The sequence below is a fragment of the Rhodnius prolixus genome, unplaced genomic scaffold, assembly GCF_049639745.1.
Source record: "Rhodnius prolixus isolate KJV_2025 unplaced genomic scaffold, Rpr scaffold_8, whole genome shotgun sequence".
Taxonomy (NCBI): domain Eukaryota; kingdom Metazoa; phylum Arthropoda; class Insecta; order Hemiptera; family Reduviidae; genus Rhodnius; species Rhodnius prolixus.
The window spans coordinates 7,181,363-7,203,834 of record NW_027411593.1 but is presented as its reverse complement, the minus strand read 5'-3'; the positions used below and the strand labels follow the sequence as shown (position 1 = coordinate 7,203,834).

Sequence of the window (22,472 nt, the reverse complement as noted above, 5' to 3'; positions counted from 1 at the left end):
GTCTCGATGGTCTCATACAAGCCAGCTCATACGCCTTCTTGTTGTCTACAAATCTGACAGATCTGCGTACCTCCAACATCTTTACATTGCTTTTGTAAGTAAGGCTTACACCTATCCATTCCTAAATTACCCCAGATAAGATTTATTCTCCAGTAATGACCCGTTCAAAGCCTTAAGCACAATCCAGTCTATCCAAAAATAGTTTTTAAATTTAAAATAAAATAGGTTTTATCTCGTTATAATTTCCTAGCTATGTCTCGAACAGCATTTAATTTTACCAAAGAATCTCAGCCAAATACTGGACACTCTAGAAGGTTCAAAAAAGAAAAATCTGGGCCAACCTCAATGATTTCATCACACCGTTATTGCAGTAATAAATAGTAAATAAAGACGTAAAAATATATAATATTTATCCAAGGTAAGTCCACCTAATTAAAACAAAAACAAAAATGAAAGTAATATCTTACCTTGAAACGCTTTCTTTTAATGGCGAATTTCGTGTTAATGTTAAACCTAATTTTCTCTCAACCACAGTTTACAATTGAGGTAGTTATAAAAATTTCTTTGTTAGATCAAATTCACCTCAACATAGTCATCATTTCATTTTTACTTTAGTATGCTCAATAGCCACAAATTGCTAAAATATTGTTTGTTTTAAGGCCTTAATTAATCAAGTTCTCTTTTCGGTTTATTGCTTTTTCACCAGCTCTTCACATTCCTCACATCAGTAAGATAAGTATAATTATAGTAAGACAATTAAGAAATATATAACATAACATTACTTAGGTTTAAATGAAGATGCTGGAATTATAATCAAATAATAAATGGAATTATAATGTTTTTAGGTATTTGCCCCATAAAATCCTTCCAGTTATGATCATATTTTAGACTTAAATGCTCCTCCAGGATTTCAAAATGAACTGACAGTCTACGTAGGATACCATTCATATTTTATATATGTAGATATTTTCCTAATAAAGTTCATAAAGTATGATATAGTTCAAATCTATAAATTATTCTTCATATGTATGCTAATTATTAGCAACAAAGAAAACTTAACCCACTAAGAAAGGTGAAAAACCATGGATAATGCATAAATTAATTCCGTGTGCGTCAAAAATTTCATTTACCAGAGAAAATAAATTGGAAATACTTATAATTTCTTACTTCTGCTTCATAAAATTGCCATAATGAAAGTAAAAATAATTGTAGAATACAGTTCATCAGTCTATCCGGTAGGTCTACTGATTTTTAAGTATATTAAGTTCCAAACATTACAATCAAATATAACTGTAAAAAAAAGCTTTAATATATCGACGAAATTAAGAACATTTTGTTTTCTTTTTCTCCCAGCTTTTAGAAAAATATGTGTAAAATGCAATACAGTTGTTGAAACTTACAACTAAATGAAGTTTATTTAACAAAAGCGTTTATTTGAAAGTACATATAATAATATTCAAAATGTACATTAAATCTTTTAAAAAAATAGTTAAATTTTACTCAGAAAGAAGTTTAATTGCCAATATTTCTTCTTTTTTAAAAAAAGGAAAACCAATTAATTCATAATAAAAAATTTAGTTGCATAAAACGCCACCAGATAACAGCACTTTCCAGGAAAGCAAAAAATGCTCAAAAAAAAGTTATATGAGAGTACCAATTCAAAGCAATGGTTTAATGTAAAAGACTAATTTCAATTATGTACCTCTCTCATCGATAAGTTACGTAAATAAACCTTTAAGATCTTCAAGATCAAACGATTTCATGAGATTTCGAATTGATTAACATGTCAATATTAATTTGTTCTATGATTATTTACATTTTGATTTTTTACTTTATTCATTTCTATTACTATAAGTAAAAATATGCGACCTAATTAAAAATTCATTAATTTTATTAATTTATTTTTAATTCATAACTATTTAGTAGTTAGAAATGTGTAAACTGATCTCAAAAACTTTTAATAAGTAGTGCCGCTACAGTAGATATCTAATGGCAGTTTATTTAAAATAATGTTTATTCCATTGCGTTTTTTAAATTAAATTTGCATCATAAACCTTTTTCTTTTAGAATTAGATTTCCTTTACTATTACTTGGTATTAAGTTATTGTTAAATAATTTTAGTCGACTAAAGCTTCAAAATTGTTGAGTAAGTTCTGCTCTCTGGTAGCAACTACCTATAAACTAAATCTACTTTTTTATTCATACTGCTTTTTTTCATATATATTGTATCTTAAAACATTTTTTTATTTCCAAAAAATTACCATTAGGTGGTATTATTGTATTCTTAATATATTTTAGGAAAATTAAGTAATTATAGTTTTTATTACGCTAAAAAAAAAAACAATAAAAGGATCTTACTTCTCGTATATGCATACTGTCATACCATGTACTTAGGTAAGTGGTGTTCACAGGGTGGTGTGGGTGGGGCGGATAATTTTGAAGTTTGAGTACATTTCCTTCATTTGTACATACATGATTTTTTACAATTTGTTTAGAGGTCCAGAGGTACAGGTACTGTTAAAACTAATTTATTTAAAATAATTAATATATTTTTAATTCTCAGTAAGTGCTGTTACCTGGTGGCCAATTTTAAAACCAATAGTATATTTACATTTTTAATCCTTAGTATGTGTTGTTGTTATCTATTTTATTTATCAGCTATAATCATTTGAAACAAAACAAAAAACTTTGATTCAACTTAAATTTTATATATGAGAGGGTCCAGTACAGGTGCTAATAACTACCTATTAGCAACTTTTGTGATTCATTTTTGAAACATTGTATTTTCAATTATCAACGATAGCTATTTATTCGTTTTTGACGAAGAAAAAAATCATGCCTACCTCTTCACTGCTTGCTGTCTGGCAGCGAACTGCTGTAGATAACCTGTTATTTCAACATTAGTTTGTATCTATTTAATTACCGGTAAGTGCTGTAATCTGGCGGCCAAATTTTAAACTAATTAGTTAATATTTATTTTAATTTCAAGTAAGTGCTGTAATCTGGCGGCCAAATTTTAAACTAATTTATTTAATATAATTAATAATGTACTTTAAATTCTCAGTAAGTCCTGTTACCTGGTGGCCAATTTAAAAACTAATAGTATATTTACATTTTTAATCCTTAGTAAGTGCTGTAACCTTGCGACCAATTTTTGAACTAATTGCATATTGGTATGTGCATTTAAAAAAAATTGTTTCTTCTTATTTAAATTATGCTGCAATAATAATAAAATACGTTTTATTACCTTGGATTATTTTACATACTCTTTTAGCACAATTTTGTTTTGCACAAAATAATTTTAAACGGTAAGTGGTTAAAACTGGAAATTTATTACCTTTCTCAACATTTTACTGTAAATTCTTTGTTTTAAAAAGTAATTGTAGAAATTTAAGTATGTACCTCTTGCATAGTACTTTAAATATAGCTTTTTTCAGTTAAACGTTTTTGAAGTGTTTGATTTAAAACGAACAATTTTGTCAATGAACCATTATAAAACAAATCTTTTAGAGGCATATTTAAATTTATAAATAATTTAATATTGAAATCTGATTACAGAATGAATCTTTTGTTTATCTTTGTTTTATTTCAATTTAATTATTCTTTGGAGCACAATAGAAATAAATAATAGGTGTACAGATCTCTTGCTTATGACTGCTTTTAAGTGGTCGGAATATCAAGTTTATATTTTATAGAGCAGTTATCTCACTATTATTATTACCAAGAATATCTATTATATTCATCTGAATCTAGTAAAAAGGTAATATCTTCGAGAATTAATCAAGAAACAAATTTGGTTTAGAATGAAATTAGTATATCCATCATGTTGTTTTCATCAAACGAAAATGTAGTAGCACTTTACTAATTTACATTTATGGTTGGTTACAAACACCATGTTTCCTCAAAAGTATAAAAGATATATTGTTACCTACTAAAAGTGTACTTGCTACTTGCATTTTTCTAGCCAATTCAATTTTTGTAAACTCGAATTCCAATGCAGTAACTCCTAAGAAGCTTCAAGTAGCCTCAAAATGAACGAAATTCGTCGCTTTAAAACTACAGTGCAACTTCAAAATATATTTCACTATACTTATCTTCTTTTTTCGAAGCTTCATCCTTGACAAATTAATTATTTTATTCATAATTGAATTCCATTAGAGTTTTACTAATAGACAAATCTATTTTTGTCCTTGATGTACGTTTATTTACTTCGAGTAATTCCTTGACTAAAGATTTTAATTAATAGGTATGTGTTCATTACACATCCTGTCGTTCACAATTAAGAGAAGAATGTTGGTAATCAATTTCTTCAAGACAATACTCAATTTGGGATTATAAAAAACAAAATATATCAATAAGAATTTATTCATGAATGACATACAAAATTTAGTACTCTGTCTTTTTAATCTTAAAATTTTCTTATTGAATTATTATCTTAGATCTAAATGATCCTAAGAATCTAGAAGAAATCTTTAATTAATGATAATTTTTTGGAAAAGCTTAACAATATGTTTTTCATAAAACTAAGAAACTGCTGATCGGGGATTTTCTGCGTAAATCTTAAGCTGCTCATTAATTTGATTTTTTCTGATTAATCATTTTAATGCCCGCTCATGGGGTTATCACATAAAAGCAAAACAACATGCATACTTACCAGAACAGTACACACAATTCAAAGGGCACAAACAATACACAACGCACGGGCTATCTTCCTAATGAAACGATCCTTCTAGCTGCGCTTTAAACTCAGACTTAGAAGCCTAAAAGTGGCGCTAAGGAACTGTGGGCGAATCCCTCACATTCCCAAAAGTTAAAAGATGTTTAAAAAAACTAAAGAACCTCTGGCGATCCTTTTGTCAAGCTTCTTCTACAGCACAGGATAGATGAGGCAACAATAAAATGATGTTCTTCAGATGAAACATAAAATAAAGACATTCTCTGATAAAACCTCTTAAAAGGAATGCTAAAATACATTTCTGATCATAGCTGATTAATTTGAACGATCATAGTTGAAACCAGGGAGCTAGAAGCTTCGAGTAAAATGTGCATCAATTGAATTGAAATAAATAATGATTCTAAGCGATTTCTTGAATCCAGCTTGGCAGTAGGCATTTTCTTAAAAATCGCACTAAAGTCAATGACTAATTACATCATATTCTGCAAATGGATTTATTTAAAATAATTTTCTAGAATCTATTCAATGTCACGTCCCAGTTTTTCTTTCTCTTTTTTAAGACTAGAAGATGTGTCATTGAATTTAATTAAAAATTAATGAACCCATTATGTTTAAAAAATATAATTTATTTTCATTTCTCTTTTAAGCATTAATGCTGTTTTGTAGATCAACTAGGGTTTAGATGTGCTTTGAGTATTTTGAGCCAATTAATCTAATTATTAATATGTTTGAAAAAAGGTTCTAAAACTAATTTAGCCTGATTAAAATTTATTACGTTAACTGTAACAAAGATATTGAATACTTAGCCGTTCCCTCCGTTACATATCCTAGGAGAGTTGACTCTCCCTGAGTGAGATATATATTTCTCTAGTGGGCTTGTAAACTGTTTCACATCTACAGCAATCTGTGAACGTGGAGTTTAATTAAATTTCTAGTTTTAAAACAATTTACTGACACTTCAGAAGAGGTGTGATGATGCTACAAAAGTAGGACCTGAATCTGATAATCCATAACCTACAACAATCAAATTTCATTAGATAGATGAAGAAAACAACATAAGTTTTCCACAAATCAAATAATATATACTAAAAAAATCAAATTAAAATGAAAAATGTAAAAAAAACTTAAGATCAAGAATTAAAATAGACAAAACTACAGCCCGGAGTGTAATCACGTCTTTTTCAGTAGCTCATAACACGTCCAACTAACTTATTTACAAGCACAAATCTATTTTTTTGCTCCAATGAAAAAAAAAACACAAAATAAATCAACTTTCTTTCCTCAGCAAGTAAGTGATATTTCAGTTAAAATCATCTCGCAGAGAACACAATGAGCATTACTTATCCTTAAGGTTGGTAACTTAGTTAACCTGTAAAAGATAAAATGGTATATTAAGCATTTAAAATAATAAAAATGCTTGAATCTATCTGCATTAACATTTAAAAACAAAAAACGAAGTTAATAATATATGCATTACATTACTTTTGTATCTATTTATGCAATCAACATTAATTTTCAACTTTCCCTTTAATCTCCTTCGCAGAGCTTTTAATTTTCTTTCACTTCATTTTTTATTTTATGTTACCACGTCAGAGAAGTATTAATTATCATGTCACATTTTTTTATTTCAAGTTTTCACCAGAATATCAGTTTGCATGTTCCCGGAATCAGAATAATTGGTATTAGAAGAATATTAGAAATGAGTACAGGCTAAAATCAGCAAACGAGGAACAAACTGTATACAGAATTAGCGGTGGGCAACTTTTAAATCTATTATTCAAATTTAGATGGTAACATAAAATATTAGTTGGCTAAAATAACAGGAGAGTTAATACACTAAAAAATAGTATCTCTCATCATGTTCACTCTGCAATAGAAATGAAGATGTACTTCATTTTACTTAATAATTTTAAAGTAAAAACATATAAAGAAAGGCTTCTCATTAACTTACAATTAATTTAAAGATTTACTAAATGGGGGCAGTCTCACAATAAAATCCTAGATAGGAATGAAAATTCTTAACTGCGTGGTGTACTCTCCTTTTCTGTTAGACATACTTGGATTGAGTGAAACTAATAAAGTACTGGTTACTAGTTTCTGAGAAATTTATAATTGTGACCAAGTGGAATTACGCTTTCAACACTCAAGTATTTACTTACGGCATTAGATGAAAAGTAAAGAAATTTGATGTTCTAGTAAAGAATAAAACTTACAGTACAATTCAAACTGTTCTAAAGACCCACTACACTGCATTTTTTAAATTTTACTAATGATGATTTTGTTCTATCATCACTAATAGTAGAAACACCTCTATTGTCTTACAATGTGATTGACATTACTTTCGATCATTTTTTTCTAATAACAACGATAAATCTTCACTTTTATTGGATGGAACTAATTACTGCAATGGTAAATTGGTGTAAATAGGTATGTTTACGTTTGAAATTAACCATATAGGACATCTTGGTATCTTGGATATCTTAATATGGAATTTCACCTTAATGAATATATACAGTTTCTATAATAAATAAAAAACTGTATAAAGATCTTTTAATGATGAAAATTCTTAGGTAGATATAAGGCTAATTTCTCATCACTCGATTTCCAAATTTGTCATAGTATTTACTACGATGAACAAAAAAGAGAATTATCTTTTTCAGAATAATTTCTTTTCCTCTAAACACGAGCAACTGGGAATTCACAGTGTAACATAGATACTACAACTCTTTCTCAACCTCATCAAACTATGACATTCTTGCTGCGGTTATAATTTTGAAAATAATCATCTTTAGAACTGACAATTAAGATGTATCAATGTAAGCGTAAATGACTGAATGGTATTTTCAGTAAATAAGATACATACATACCAGAATCCAATGTTCATGTACATACGCACTAAAACATATTATGTTGAAAATGTAATTAGATCCGCTGGGATGTATAATAGTTTAGCTTTTATCTGTCGTAGCAAGCATTGGAGGCTGATAAATCAGTTTGATGTAGACAATTCGACTTCACGTGAGCTCCCGTCTAGCACTACACTAACTGAGTGAGGGAGGTTACATGGTATGTTATTCAAAATGTTAATGAATCATAAAACATTTTGTAAAAACAATTAACTAAAAATTAATGAAACCTAGTAACTTTTAAAGAGTTTTGTACATTTATTCTATGTGTAATGTTTTAGAATTGTAAAATTGGAGTTGTACTTTATACGGGAGGGGGCGCATGAATTTAAGCAGAATATAATCACCGAACTTACTTATTTCATTTGTACTAGGAAATAAAAATTGTTAAATAATACTGATGAATTAAATAGACATAATAAAAAAGGTAGACATAAAATTGAATAAAATCCACTGAGGTTTAACTTTTATTGGACAGTTCTGCCTTTTGGGAGTAATTCAATGAGAAAGATTTCTCTAACTGATTATGATATATGTAAATTTTAGAATGTGAATGTAAAAAAATTTAAATATTATATTTTCAAAATAACTGAGCTCGTTTATTGCTCTGTTAATTTAGAAATTAGATTCATATGTTCTTATCTTACCATAACAATCTATGTGCCGCTATTTTTTACCCCACATTAATGATTCAGTTTTTTGTCATTTTAATTTACTTTGTTTTGCTGTTTACTGGAACGAGATTTCTTTTGTATTCTTGTACATTCACTGGATATGCTACTTTGATGTATTCTGAAAGAGAAAACGAATTGTTTAACATGGAAGATGAAACGTTGGAATGGTTACATCATTGTACACCAACTACGTGAGGTAGCTAGGCCCAAAAAAGTTATATGCATGTATACAACAGACAGTATGATTAGTTTGGAATTTAAACATAGTCACGCCAAACATAGATCGCCTAGTTTTCCAGACGGTGCTTAACGACGAAGTACCGATTCGGTGGACGTGGGGGAGGAAGCACAAACAATTCTTACTAGCTATACGCTAGATACGCGGGATTTGATCTGGGGATCTCACACTTACAAAGCCATGCTTCATAACGACTAGACCAACTTGCCATAGAGCAGGAATTAGGATTCATATTTCTGGTAAAGTATTTTTTCATGTAGTTAAGAGGTCAAAAACCTAAAACCTTCCTCTACTGTAACACTGGCCACACACAAAACATCAGGGGAGTAAATCCATAAACTGAACTCGCAAAAAAATAAACTTTACCTCTGCCAAGAATACATTACCAGGACTGGCAGCTATTAGTTGTTACTTTAGTCTAATAAAATACTAGATAAACAGCCTTCTGTTTAGAAGGACCAAAAATAAGGCTTTACAACATTGTATTGCGCCTGTTCTGACGTATGCTTCTCAGGCATGAACTATTCCCAAAAATTGAAGAGGAGAACCGCTTTGTTTTAGGGGGAAAAACTACTCCGCATATTTAAGAACTGTGTATGTGAAAAACAAATGACAAAAGAAGAATTGTACAAGATATACGGAGAAGCGGACACAGTACATATGTATAAGATGTTAAGAATTTGCTCTGTCCGCGAGGATGGAGAAGGCAGGTGAAGTGCAAAGGAATATCTTGGATGAGGAAATGACTATTTCAAGGTAAGACAGCTCAAGAGGTGTGAGCAGAGTTGGAAAAAACCTTTAAAGTGTGCATAATTAGAGGACAGCCATAACAAACAGGGACGTCTAAGATTAGGCTCACTTTGGAGGCAAGAACTTGTCAATGGTTGTAGAACCATTTAGAATATTAACAGTTTTAGTGATAATACTTATATTTGAAATTAAGAAAATATGTATCAATAAATTTCCTAACTTTGGGGGGAACTCCTGTAAGGAAGAAAATGACAGAAGAACATACACTGACACCCATTGCAAAACTCTAAAAAATCAAAAACTCTGCACTCTTTGAAACACCTTTCTTCTATACCTAAAAGCGGTTTGGTAAAGTTCTCTGGGAACGTCAGTTAATTCTGTGGAGGAAGTGAACCTAGCTAGCTAGAGGTTTCTGTTTTCCTATCTTGTTTTTTTTTCTCTACCTGCTATGTACCGGAGAGTGGAACTGTTAACTAAACTGGTGGAGGGAGGTAGATATTTGTTGTTTAATAGAACTACTCTTTGTAGAGTGGTTCAGTCTTGACTGTTGCTTACTCCAGTGAATATTTGTTTGTTAGACTTAGTTAATAAGTTTGTTTGTTTATAACAAAAGAAGATACCATCATGCCTAACTGTCCTAAATGTAATAAACCTGTATATTTTGGTAAGTATCATTTTAAATCTTCTTTTCTTAATATTAAAATATTAATATAAAAAAAAATAAGGAGTGAATATTTGCTTATTTTACTTACAATTTAAAAAGTAAGGCTTGTCTTTTCTAAGCAATGTACTCATGTCCCAAGTTTTTGCCATTACAAATTGCCAACGTTTTACCCAATTATATTATTTACGTTGTTAAAGCTGGATACATGTTTGACCCACTTTGTGAGGCTGACCCAACAAGATCCAAGCAAAGAGAACTTACAAGCTGTTTTCACTAAAAAAAAAAAAATATAACATGTTCGGTTATCATTATAACATACAATAATCCTGTCACTATTATCGTAACATAGCAAATCATTTTTCAAATTGTAATAAAAAATGATTTAAAAAAAAAAACTAGCAATAAATTAAGTGTTGACACTGACCTAACCATGTCCTTGAAAAGTTAGCATATTATAAAAAATGATTTTAAATAAAGTAACAAATCACGCTTCATTTGCTTTTTCCATTTTGTCATTTTAAGTTCTAGTCAATTCTTTATAATCATATTTTGATTTTGATCTTTTGGTCAATATAGATAAGCAACAAAAATGTCGAGAATATTCATAAGACCTTTCTCTTACTGCAATTCCTCGCGTTCTTAGCCTCAAAATTTTCTTCAATATCACAATTCGCAAAAACATATTTATCTCTTTCTCATATTTTACGAGTACAGTTCGTGAAACAGGTAATCTTTGATATGAGCTTATCATCGAAGTGAGGTACTAGGGGAGAAGCCAATCAATCATCCATCTATCTATCTCTCCTGAACAGTCATAAAAATATTAGGAAAAATGATTTTTCAAAATGAAAAACGACCTTGAAAAATATATTAAAAATTAATTTTAGGCAATGTTTGTTTGAATTTTATTTCAGATAAGTGTTTACAATATCTTGTCTATGTCGTGCTTATTTAATTATTTAAATAATTGATTTAGGAAAGGAATTGTCAATAAACACAAGATAAGTTATCGGTACAAATGTTAAATAATGAGGGTATGGTATCAAAAAATAGTTCTGTTTTTGTGTTTTAATTGTTTTTTACATCTGGTACGATGAAACTAACAATCACTTTCTCTTTTTGCAATATTATTAAACTCTAGAACATCGGAAATATTTACTAAACGTTTAATCGCCCTGAATGTGTCAGAGGGTGGAAAATCTAAGGTGCGAATAAACCAAGGCCAGAAGTAAAGCTTTCTGTGCCTAACCGAATTTGAAAAGGCAAAAGAAGGTTTTTAACGTTTCTTTGCTAAACGTCTATTTGAAGAGAGAGACGAAACTTCGGCAGTATTGACTGGAACAAGTCAAAAAGGTTGAGTAATAGATAAGGAATGGCTAGACAGTAAAAACAAATAAGGTGTGAACAGATTGTAAACTAAGATATTTTTGTGCATCGTCAGCCGTTTTTTCATAGTATATAACTGTCAGTGTGGTTAATTTTCAAAGATTTAGTTATATGCTTGTTTTGGAGAAGGTTTTTGGTCTGCAATTACTAATTTCCACTTTGTGTGAGGCCTGTCAGTAATTTTGTTCTATGATATTTGTTCTTAAGAGTTAAACCCTGAGAAACCCCAGCCTTGGTAAAATCGTTGGCAACCAGATTAGACGAATTTCCAAATTTCTTGTCCTGCAGTAAAGAGTTAGTATTGTTTGCCAGCAAAGAGGTTACTTTATTGAGTCTAGTCATGGCCATACTGTGTCGAATGCTAAAACTACGTCTACTCGTAGTAATACAACTGTCATGAGTATTGTATCTGTCCAGTATTCACTCACGATTCATTGTCGTTGTAGTTGGCTTGAGTAGTAGAATATGATTTTTGAATTACTAATAAGGCAATCATATTTGTCGATCGCCTAAAAAACCTTGGAAGAATTTAACGCTAAAATATTTAGGTGTAGCACAGTTTTTCCTTTAAGTTTCCGGAATTTAGTTACAATTGACTTCTAATCTTAGTTTTAGGCAATATCTTCAACGAATATTTTACTAAAAAAAAAAAAAAAAACTACATATCTAAATTTGAAGGAAATCATTAACCAAATTGAATAATATTTTACGGATACAGTTTTTCCGATAAAAGCTGCACCGGTCACGCACATATCGTATCACTTTAGAATAAGACATCTCTTTTTTATTGCTTTCAAGTGGTTTCAGGGAAATAGTTGACTTTGATTACAAGTGTTGTGAATGCTGACTGCTTGGTACAATGGACAAGATATTGTACCTTCTCTAAACTAAATTTGTTTGTGAGCAAAATTATCAGAAATGCAGAAAGATCTTGTTCAGCCGGTTCTCATGATGCAAAGCTAAATAAATAACCAATGCACCAATTCGAGTCTAAATCTCATTACATAACCTTTACCCTCAATCACAAGGTACTCCCACCAATCTACCTGAACCAGATTCCTATTCCTTCGGCAAATAAGGTGCGTTATCTTGGGCTTTTACTCGACAAGCGCCTTACTTGGAACCCCCATACTCGACTCAAGCGACAGGAACTTTACTTACGTTACCAAAAGACTCCTCGACAGAAGCTCCAAACTGTCTCTTACCAACAAAAAGAAAATCTACACAGCCCGACTAGCCCCAATCTGGACATACGAACTGGAACTGTACGGTACTGCAAAGCGTTCCATTCTCAACCACATACAATCCCTTCAATCGACAATCCTACGCACAATCCTTAACGCTCCTTTCTACGTAAGCAATCACACCATCCTCAATGATCTAAAAATCCCATTTGTCCTTGACCTAGCCAAATCCCGTTACACCAAATTTCATTCTAAACTTTCTTAACACTTCAACCCGCTCATAAACAATCTATCCCAAACTGACTCATCCTTCAAATCCTCGCCGAAGACTGAAGCGTCGATGGCCTCGCGATTACCTGATCGCATGATTAAAACGGGCACCCTTCGAATTCCCTTCAACGCGGCATCCTATGTTAGTCGACTCATGATGGTTATCGTTGGATGGCCCTCATTCAAATCTTTCCTGCCATTTTTATCTATGTATTGTAATCCGATTTACTTGTTTCCAATAGGCAGTTGTAAATTAAAAATAAAATGAGTTTAAAAAAAAACCAATGCACAAAATTTAAATTCCATGAAGTTGTAAAATGTATTACACCTAGAAACTGATGTTGTCTTACAAAAAATCAAAACATGCAATATTTTTAATCAGCGTTTATACTACAATCGATCAGTGTTACTTTCTCACGGTATACAGTAAGGAAGAATGAACGTAGCTCAACAATTTATAGTAGCTCCTACTGTTTATCTTAAAGTTAATGGTTCATTGTAAAACATAAGAATAGAAAAAAAAAAATCTCCTTACGCAACATGGCGTTGTGTTTTTAGTTAACTTCAAGTGCTTACATCATCTCTACTTATAGATACAAAAAAAAAAAATTTTTATCGTTTAAATGTTCACAATATTTAGAACACATATGAATCACATATGTGGACATAAGTGTTAACTATAATGTAAATAGATATACCTCTATAAATTTATGATATTATTTCCTGGCTATTTTATTAATTTATTTGAACAAATATTATAAGAGATTCTACGAGATTATATTACATGCTGGATAATTTGACCGTTACATAAAATAAATAACTACAGTGTTACAGCTTAGAAGAGTTACACGTGACTTTTATCTTCTGATCCCTTACAGCTGTACGAAGGAGAATAATGAATCTGATACAAATTTTAAAGTCAGAAAATACAAGTTTTTAGGCACGCAGTGTCTCAAAAAGTGATTTTTGAAAGCCTTTTTCATTAGCTCACAGTTTCTCATGTTAGGAAGTAACAGCACAGTTATATTATGGCCAAACTCCGATTGTGATTTGAACTGTGGGATCCCTAATCCCTTCGATCCGGTTTTGTTCATGGCAAATTTCACGATGGCTTCATCGTAAAGGAGGAGCCTCCTTATTTATTAAACGCACAGATCTCTTTCCTAGCTGTGAGATCTGAATAATATGAACTACAAAAATTAACTGTTGTTCATTCTTTTTGGTGACTGATTCATAGTTTCAATAGGATGAAAAAATAATTGCCATTTCAGTCGTGATACATTTATTCTGCCGAGCTTTCGACCTAGGGACTAGGTCATCTTCAGGGCTAGTTTACAAAGTAATACTATTACATTTCAGGGTTGGTGTGTCTTCTTCTGTCTTGTCAAACAGACCGATCACACTCAGTCCATGAACAGACAAGACAGAAGACACACCAACCCTGAAATGTAATAGTATTACTTTCTAACTAGCCCTGAAGATGACCTAGTCCCTAGGTCGAAGGTTCGGCAAAATAAATTTTACTCGACTGAAATGGCAATTATTTTTTCATCCTATTAAAATTAATGTAAAGTGGTTGCCGTTTACGATGGTACTCATGGGAAAGATAAGGGTAATTAAACAACATGCTGATAGTTAGACGGTAATGATTAAAATTATCGATCTCGCTCACCTTTAAAAAATCACGATCTTCAGCTTGTTTTTGGACAATCGGTGAAACATTGCTGATAACAATTAAAATATAGTATTATCCATTCGGAGACAACAGCGATGCCCTCTTCTTTTGATCTACGCTATTAATTACTAGGCTAAAAGCTGAATTTACTTATTATTGACAGCTATCTACGTTTTTCCGTTACGTTTCATTTAACTTCTGAAATATACGCATATATAAGTACAATGCTTATTATTGTGGCCTGAATCGGACAAATTCTCCCACAAAAATTATATTTCCAAACTGTAAAATCGTACTTCCTATTAACTCAAATTCGGAAATGCAGTAATGCTTTTAATGTTACTTCGTACAGATTGTGGTAAAGTAACTTGTTCGGAAGCGACTTATCATAGCATTATTCAAAGAATATAAGGAAAAGAATCTTGGAAAAAAGTTTTACATAAAAGTTCTCACATTCTGTTGAACCCAAAATTTAAGGAAAACACAGGCCTATTTCATCCAAAATTGCGGAAAAACTTTCTTGATAATCGCTACAGTAAACTCACCCTTTCCGCTTCATGGATAGGCGTTTATTCTTTTATAGTTTTGTTTAGAACTTTCTCTGTTATTAACACTAACCAACATCTTGATTTACTGGACAGCTCCGTAAACCTTTCCTAGTTGATATTTTTGAAGAAATGGTCGATGAACCAATGCGTATATTTCTTCTTCCCTGCTCCTCAAGCTGGCCACCATAATGATTAGTATTCAGCAGAATGTCACTGGCAGGACTGCTTAAACATGGTCCGCTACTTCCGCTTTCTTTGTATTCCACTTTAACACCTGCCACCTGTCCAACTTCACAACACTGTTTCCCGTCCGCTAGCCAAACTTCTCACTCTAGAAAAGTTGGCCACTTCATTTGAATTTTAATAACGCTTTATTTATTCTTAAATAAATTATATTTAATTTATTCTAGAAAATATCACTGAAGAAATAAATATTCACTTTTACCTGTGATCTTATCAAATTCTTATCAAAAAAAAGCTGTTTTCCCCGGAAGTACGCTTTCTAACTGCGGTATAACATTCACATGATTTTTTTTTAAGTTCTCAGGCAGGATGCAGTTTGCATGCTTGCATTTTCTTGACCTGCTTTCTGTATTTGGCTGTAGGTAACCTTTTGGTGAGCGCTAGAACAGCCTGCTTCCTCCTTACAACGTGACTTCAGAAGTAGTTAACTGCGTTGTAAGTTGTAGATAAAACTTTCTGATCCAATGCTTGGTTACAAACGTTTGTTGTAACAGTGATATCGCTTCTGCAATGTCTATCTTTAATATTTACTGAGTGAAAAAGAAAGAAAAAAAAGAGTGAAGAGCAAACATTCAAGGACCGTTACAGTCGTGATACATTTATTCTGCCGAGCTTTCGACCTAGGGACTAGGTCATCTTCAGGGCTAGTTTACAAAGCAATATTTTTATGGATACATGGACACTCAGTCCATGAACAGACAAGACAGAAGATACACCAACCATGTAATGTAAAAATATTACTTTGTAAACTAGCCCTGAAGATGACCTAGTCCCTAGGTCGAAAGCTCGGCAGAATAAATGTATCACGACTGAAATGGCAATTATTTTTTCATCCTATTGAAACTATGAATCAGTCACCAAAAATAATGAACAACAAGGACCGTTAGTTATCTCGTCAATGTGAGCTAGTTTTGCTCCTGTTTTTGACCATAAAGCAGTTTCTAGATTAAATCCAAACCATTTTCTTAGATAATTAATCCACCTGGTTAGTACTAATACTAACTAGTAGTAAAAAACAAATCCACTCGATGGAAAAACTTCTTTGTAGTAAAGAAACATATGGATTTTTGTAAGTACGAGTAGTTACATGAAACTATATTCCCACAAATAAAGAATAATTTTTTTGGAATCCCCCACCAAAATTTACAATCTCTTCCTGCTGTACATAGGAAGTAAAGTGATCGTGTATTACATTCGTAATTAGGTTTTGTAACGAAATTTTAAAGACAGAAAGTTTCATTTTTCTCTCGCAGCTATATTATCTTTTTCAGCTCCTAAATTCACAAATTAAATAAAAATTATTGCCATCAATGTGACCCCACTTCACCTAAGGAATATTTAACTTTATATTTTGTGCTGGTACCTCAACCCGAAAATAGTATTTGACTGGAGATTTCTCTCATTTGTTATCAATGTTTTGATACCAGAAAAGAAAGCCGACAGGACAGGCCCAAGTTGGTCCAAGGGTGAGCGAATAGCAGGATGGAAAGTATAGTAACAGGATTGTATAATCTTCTACAATATTATCTAATTATTATAGATAATAGGTTCAATGACCCGTAGAAACCAAGTGACGACCCCCTGATTAGCCCAACGAGGCAGCTAGAGACAGACAGTCTATTCCACACACTGCCTCCTCCACTGCTCCATAGATTACGGCCTTGTTTTAATAAACTGATACTTCCTTTCTCTAGATATGCATTAGGCACTGCTTGTTGTAATGCATTTCATTGCATTCAATTTACAATGATCAGTGCATTGAATATCAAAAAATCCTGATTAGATCCTTTCAATTATTTTGAAATACTCATTTTTAATGCTTAAGTAAAAATCTGGTACACAATGATACCTTCTCACAACTACGACTAACACTAACACGATCTTCTGTTTTTTCGAGCATTCATTAGTCTGTATAATTTGGTCTCAACGAGCAAGCTTCACAACGATTTGGATCGAAACTACAGCTCAATGTAGTCGGTCTATAAGTATTTAATGTTTTTTTTTTAAAACTATGTTTCAAATAAATTTTAAGTGATAGATTTCTGTCTATGCAATAAGTAGACAAAGTTATGGGAATATTATTCCATTTTCCTGGAAACCCCATTAACTTTTAGTAAAGTGGATTCAATTTTTACAAGAAGTCGGTGGACTTACAGCATTAAGTGTGCGACCGTTTTAAGGAGGCTGGATGGGAAATTTGCAAATCATATACAAAAATAGTTAGCAGGCAAAAATTAAAAGAAGTAAAGTTTAAAATGATTCTTTTTTTTTCAGAGACAACCACAATTAAAGTTGCTGTTGAAGGGTCCAAACTCTCTGACCAACTGATTCTAATAAAGCATAGATCGATAGGACGGGAAACGGAACGAGACAGAGATATCCATGCAGAGTGAGACAGAGCCAAGGTTTTAGTAATTAGACTGTGAGGACCGTGTTTTTAATTGGGTAGGGGATTTTTAGAATCTCCTCTCTCACTCGCACTATTGCCCTTTCCAGCCTCACTGTACCCATCCCTTGGTCTCTGATCAAGTTCGGTCCTCCTTCTTTATGGGCGCACCTCCTCCTTTACTCGACCCCCCCCCCCATGACTACTTCAACATACCCCCTTGGCCTCTAGCTGCTGATCGATCTGAAGGGCAAAATGAGACGGTTTATCTTCAAAAATATATTCTCGTAATTAGCCCTTCTCTTTCAAGAGAGTTGGTGCAAAGCGAGGGGCGCAACAGTGGAGGAACTTCTACCAGTCCTTCTAAAGAAACTTAATTACACTCTTTGCTCCGCTTTTCCACTGGCCCAAGAAGAAATCCTCCCACCATCACCTCTGCCTGCCCAGCTTCCCTTCCGCTTCAAACTTCTCATGGCCAATCCTAAAGCCTACTGTAGAGGAGAAGATTGTTCAATAGAAGATTTTATCCAGGGCAGAGAAGAGTCACAAGACTCGACTTAGCGGATAATTTGTTTTTAATAAGGCGTGTCTAAATTAATAAAAGAAGTTTTATAATTTTTTTCCTCGCTAAGTTGTTGCCAACAATTTCCTAGTTCAGCGCTGCTAAAAAGCATTTTTATTTTTAAATCTTAATCTTTAATTGAAGTAGTGACATCAAATAATTAAAATAGTTTGTAGCCAGGAAATGGCTCCCAATTTTTGGGAGATAAAATACGTTTTAGCACCTAAAACAAACATTACCGTTAAAATGGTAATTTCTCCTAATATGACACAAACTCATTTCCGCTTTCAGGTTCTAAGAAAAGAGAAAAGAAATTAATTTCTAAATAAATATATTAAAACAATGATGTGAGAAATTCAGAATATGAAAATGGAAAATTAAAAAAAGAAGTAGTATAAATTACAATAGAGTTATATTTTGCAATGCTTTTACCTCGCACTCTACGATCCCACAATCCCAAAGGACACATTTGTTCTTTGCCCCCGTAAGAACTCCGAGCCTCCAGTTCTCCTGTCTTTAGCAAGCAAACTTCCCTCTCACCTCATAGTAATTTTCTGTTTTTACAAATAAATAATGCGATTAAAACATGTTTAGTAATTCCATATTCAAAGAAAATTTGAGGGGCAAAAATGTACTAATGCTTACTGTATTTTTAATATTTAATTAATTAAAAAATATAACGCAATGCGACAATTTAATTTGATTGAATAAACAGGGGGGCCTTGAAGCATAAACTACTAACTCAAAGAAGTCCATTTTGGGGGGTGCCTTTGACTTTCTGTTTCAATGATTTTCACAAAAAACATTGCGCAAATCTTGGACAATTACAGAAAACTGTGGCAAATCAAATGAAGTGAAATAGAAAGGGGAACGGAAAACTGAAAGCGTTCCATGATGCAATTGCATAATTAGTTGTAATTATTACTTTGGTCAGTGAGTCAACTTAGTGCATAACATTTTTGTTTCTTTCATAGGGCAATTAAAAACATTTCTGTTATTTCGTGTACAAATAGATATTGACCAGATATTATTATTTCCGGAGATTTCCAGACACCGGAAAAAGGATTTTGAAAATCGTTTCTTCCTTTTTCTTTCTATTGAGCGCAAGCGCGTGTTAGTGTTCTTAGACAGTATTTCATTAAAGTAAATAATATTGATGACGTACAAGATAAGGTAGCATGAATTGTTTAAGTCTTCTTCTTGAGATATGACACAATATCTGGTTATAGTAGGTCTGCCATAATCGGCTGCAAAAAGGTCTCCTAATATACCGTTCGGCCTGAAATATTTGGCGAAGTATCGTCTTCAAAATTTGCCAACTCATCAGCTTCTTTTTTGTTATCCTGGATTTCCTTGATGTCCAGCAGAAAAAGATTTTACCTAAAAGTTAAATCAATGATCCAAATTAAATAATTATCATCATAATCGGGGGTACATCCCCACTTGTATCGCCTAAGCAGTGTAGGTTTTTATGACAATCCATTTTTGGTGTTCCTGAACGAGCATTTTTTTATTTTTCCAATTCATACGTTCCTCTTTTTCCTCGTCTTTTTTTTTGTATATATTTACCTTGACTTCTTCTATTCACTTTTTTAACACCGTCCACTCTGGCAGTTCTGGTAAATCTCAAACAAAACAGAAGGCTGAGCCTTTTAAAAGCTGACCGAGATTTAAACTTCATTACTGACGTTTTGAGGGGATTTATATTCATGCACTTTCTAGAAATATCTGTACATTATTCTTTTTACAGCTATCTGCAAATAAAATTAAATCGACTACAAACGCAAACAAAATTCTTTCAAGTTCAAGTCTGAAGTGGTTTCATTTTTTTCCTTTGCCTTCTTAGTGGCTGTATTTTAGGATAAAAATAAGCTGAAGAGGGTAGTAGTTGAAACTACAGCGTTGATCCTGGAATCCTGATCGAAAAGTTACAAAATTTCTGTTTAGTTACAAAACTTAATTAGCAAACCACATGTTTCTAATTTTCTCATATAAACTTTGACAAGCTTATCCCTGTGTCCCTCTAGGTCATGCAAATATCCTCTTTTATTATTCGGGCAAACTCTTTAACAAGTTCGACGTAACAGTGACCAATAATTCAACCAATTATTGATTTTAAAAGAAACCCAAGTTTCAAAATAAATAAATCATTAATTATAAATAATAACGGTGTCACACTATTTCACCTGATTTGGTTAAAATTACTGGTAATAACTAGAGGACCGTTTGGTATACGTACAGAACGAGAGAGAGTGACGGGGCGAGTTGTGGCATACATGTATATACGTACATCATACAAACGCTAGGAATAGAACGCTGGTGTTGGTACTCTCCCTATGAGCGAGGGCGTTAATAAGCAAGGCGGTAAGATCAAAAGACAGGTAAGGAGTAACAGGGTCCCTAATTACAACTATATATATACATGTTCATACACCTAGGTAGTGTTTACACGGCTGTAAATGTGTGACAAAGAATTTAGAGCGCAGGCTCGTTTGTATAATTATGGAAGAGTATATAGTAAAGGACCCGGAGAGAATTCTGGGTCCTTCCCCGGCTCGGTTTGGTGGTGATTAGCTAATGGCTGTTCTTCTTCACTACAGGTTACACCACGCATGCGCAACTACTACAAAATTAACACGCACACATATACATATGTTATTCTTTTGTTTGTACAGGAAAAGAAAAAAAATGAAAGGATAATAGCGCTTTGCAAATATCCTTTTATACCCTTATCTAAACATCTACCCACTTTTATTTTGTTCTCTCTTGTTGTCACTCAGTCTCCACTATTACTGCACTAACATAAAATGTCCCAGTAATGCAGTGAGGTGTTGTGTTGTTGCTAATATATCACGAGGAGTTGCAGTGTATGCAACTATTTCCATAAAAACAAGACAAGGGTGACGACTCAAGTATAATGAGTATAGTAGCCTCATTTTAATCAGTGTAACCTTCTTGTAGTTATTATTTCGACTGTAAAGTGAACTTACGACTTTCTTGAATACTTCATCTTAGCTTAGTATAACAGATACTTTATTTAGAATGCGCTTAAAAAAAATAAAAAACAGAAAATACTGGGGTACACAACATCCTTTTACAACAAATTCTTAACGTTTTAAGTTATTCTAATCTAAACGTTTTTTGAACTCAAAATGTTCAAACATGGTTAATTTTTACAACATTACCTAGATCGTAATACTGTAAATTACACTGCAGCCCTAAAAGAAATTTTGCTGGATAAAAGTTCTAACTAAGCATACATTGTTATGCAGTTCAGAAAAACACCATTAGAGCTATTTCCAAAAAAGTATTAGAAAGTGGAAAAAAAAATCATTCAACAAAGTAATACTTCTAGATCTAAAATTGTCTTCAAACAGGGAATTTTATTAAACCCCTCGCTTAATAATATGGTTGACACAGGATCATAGATTAAAAGATGAAAAGAGGTACTTCAATGAAACGCTATCCTTCTTTCTTGACTTCAAGGATCTCATAACGGATATTTCCAGTTAAAGATCGATTTTGGAAAATTTCTTAAGATTGCAGTACTTTCCTTATCTAGCAAGAGAAAGAAGAGGCAAATCGATCAGGAGAACAAACATAACATAAATGATTGGTTTTAGGTAATGTCCATAACCTAACCTCTTTTTTTAGGAAAGCCCTTGAAAGAAATGTTGGAAATAAAAATATAAACCCAAGTAAAGTATATGGTATCACCTAGTTTTATCAGGTGGGGGGGGGGGGGCTTAACTTTGAAGCATCAAATTAAGTGACGTTGACGGAAGGCGGAAGGAAGCTTATAGTTTACTATTAGCATTTTAACAATAAATAAAAAGTGGATACACGATGGACTGGAACTGGGGATATTTCATTTACTAGTCCGAAACCACTTTTCTAAAAATAGATAAATAAAATGTATAAAATAAATAAATAAATGTAGATATAATGCATAAGTATATATTTTCAAAAAAATGTAGATAAGTTTTGGAGAAAATCAGTGTACAATGTAGGTCATGTATCAAGAGAGTGACCAAGCGGATAGCAGAAGGCAAGGCCATGCTTAAATGCCAATAAATCCCGGGAATATGAAAGAAAAATACTGCTCTGGAAATGGGAGTGATTAAAGCACATGCTAGAGGCAAGGACGTTATTGTATTATGCGAGCCTTTGTAGAAAGAGAGCTCTTTATAGTATAAATCCTGGCAAGAGAAAATCATTACTAACTTAAAAAAACTTGAATTATCAACAAGAAATCACCAAGATTCCAGCAGTTGGAAGTTACAGTGCCTTGCTACAAGATACCGAAATTTT

The 22,472-nt window shown here is 32.3% G+C and overlaps 1 protein-coding gene and 1 long non-coding RNA gene across 3 annotated transcripts in view; one reads left to right on the top strand and one right to left on the bottom strand.

The window, feature by feature from the left end:
- Positions 1–4,544: 4,544 nt before the first annotated feature.
- LOC141450783 (uncharacterized) overlaps positions 4,545–22,472 on the bottom strand; it is an 18,366-nt gene continuing 438 nt past the window's right edge. Inside the window, exons 3-8 of one of the 2 annotated variants that reach the window (XR_012456316.1) lie at positions 19,327–19,541; positions 18,594–18,715; positions 18,401–18,455; positions 9,996–10,180; positions 8,229–8,373; positions 4,545–6,044 (exon numbers count right to left, since the gene is read on the bottom strand). This is a non-coding gene — a long non-coding RNA (uncharacterized lncRNA). The remainder of the gene's footprint in view (positions 6,045–8,228; positions 8,374–9,995; positions 10,181–18,400; positions 18,456–18,593; positions 18,716–19,326; positions 19,542–22,472) is intronic. The other variant, XR_012456315.1, reaches the window with a different exon arrangement.
- The window catches only part of LOC141450782 (cysteine-rich protein 1-like), a 14,701-nt gene continuing 1,975 nt past the window's right edge, over positions 9,747–22,472 (top strand). The window contains exon 1 of the mRNA XM_074121590.1: positions 9,747–9,907. Within this exon, the coding sequence (XP_073977691.1) occupies positions 9,868–9,907 (40 nt within the window). The 5' untranslated portion in view covers positions 9,747–9,867. The remainder of the gene's footprint in view (positions 9,908–22,472) is intronic.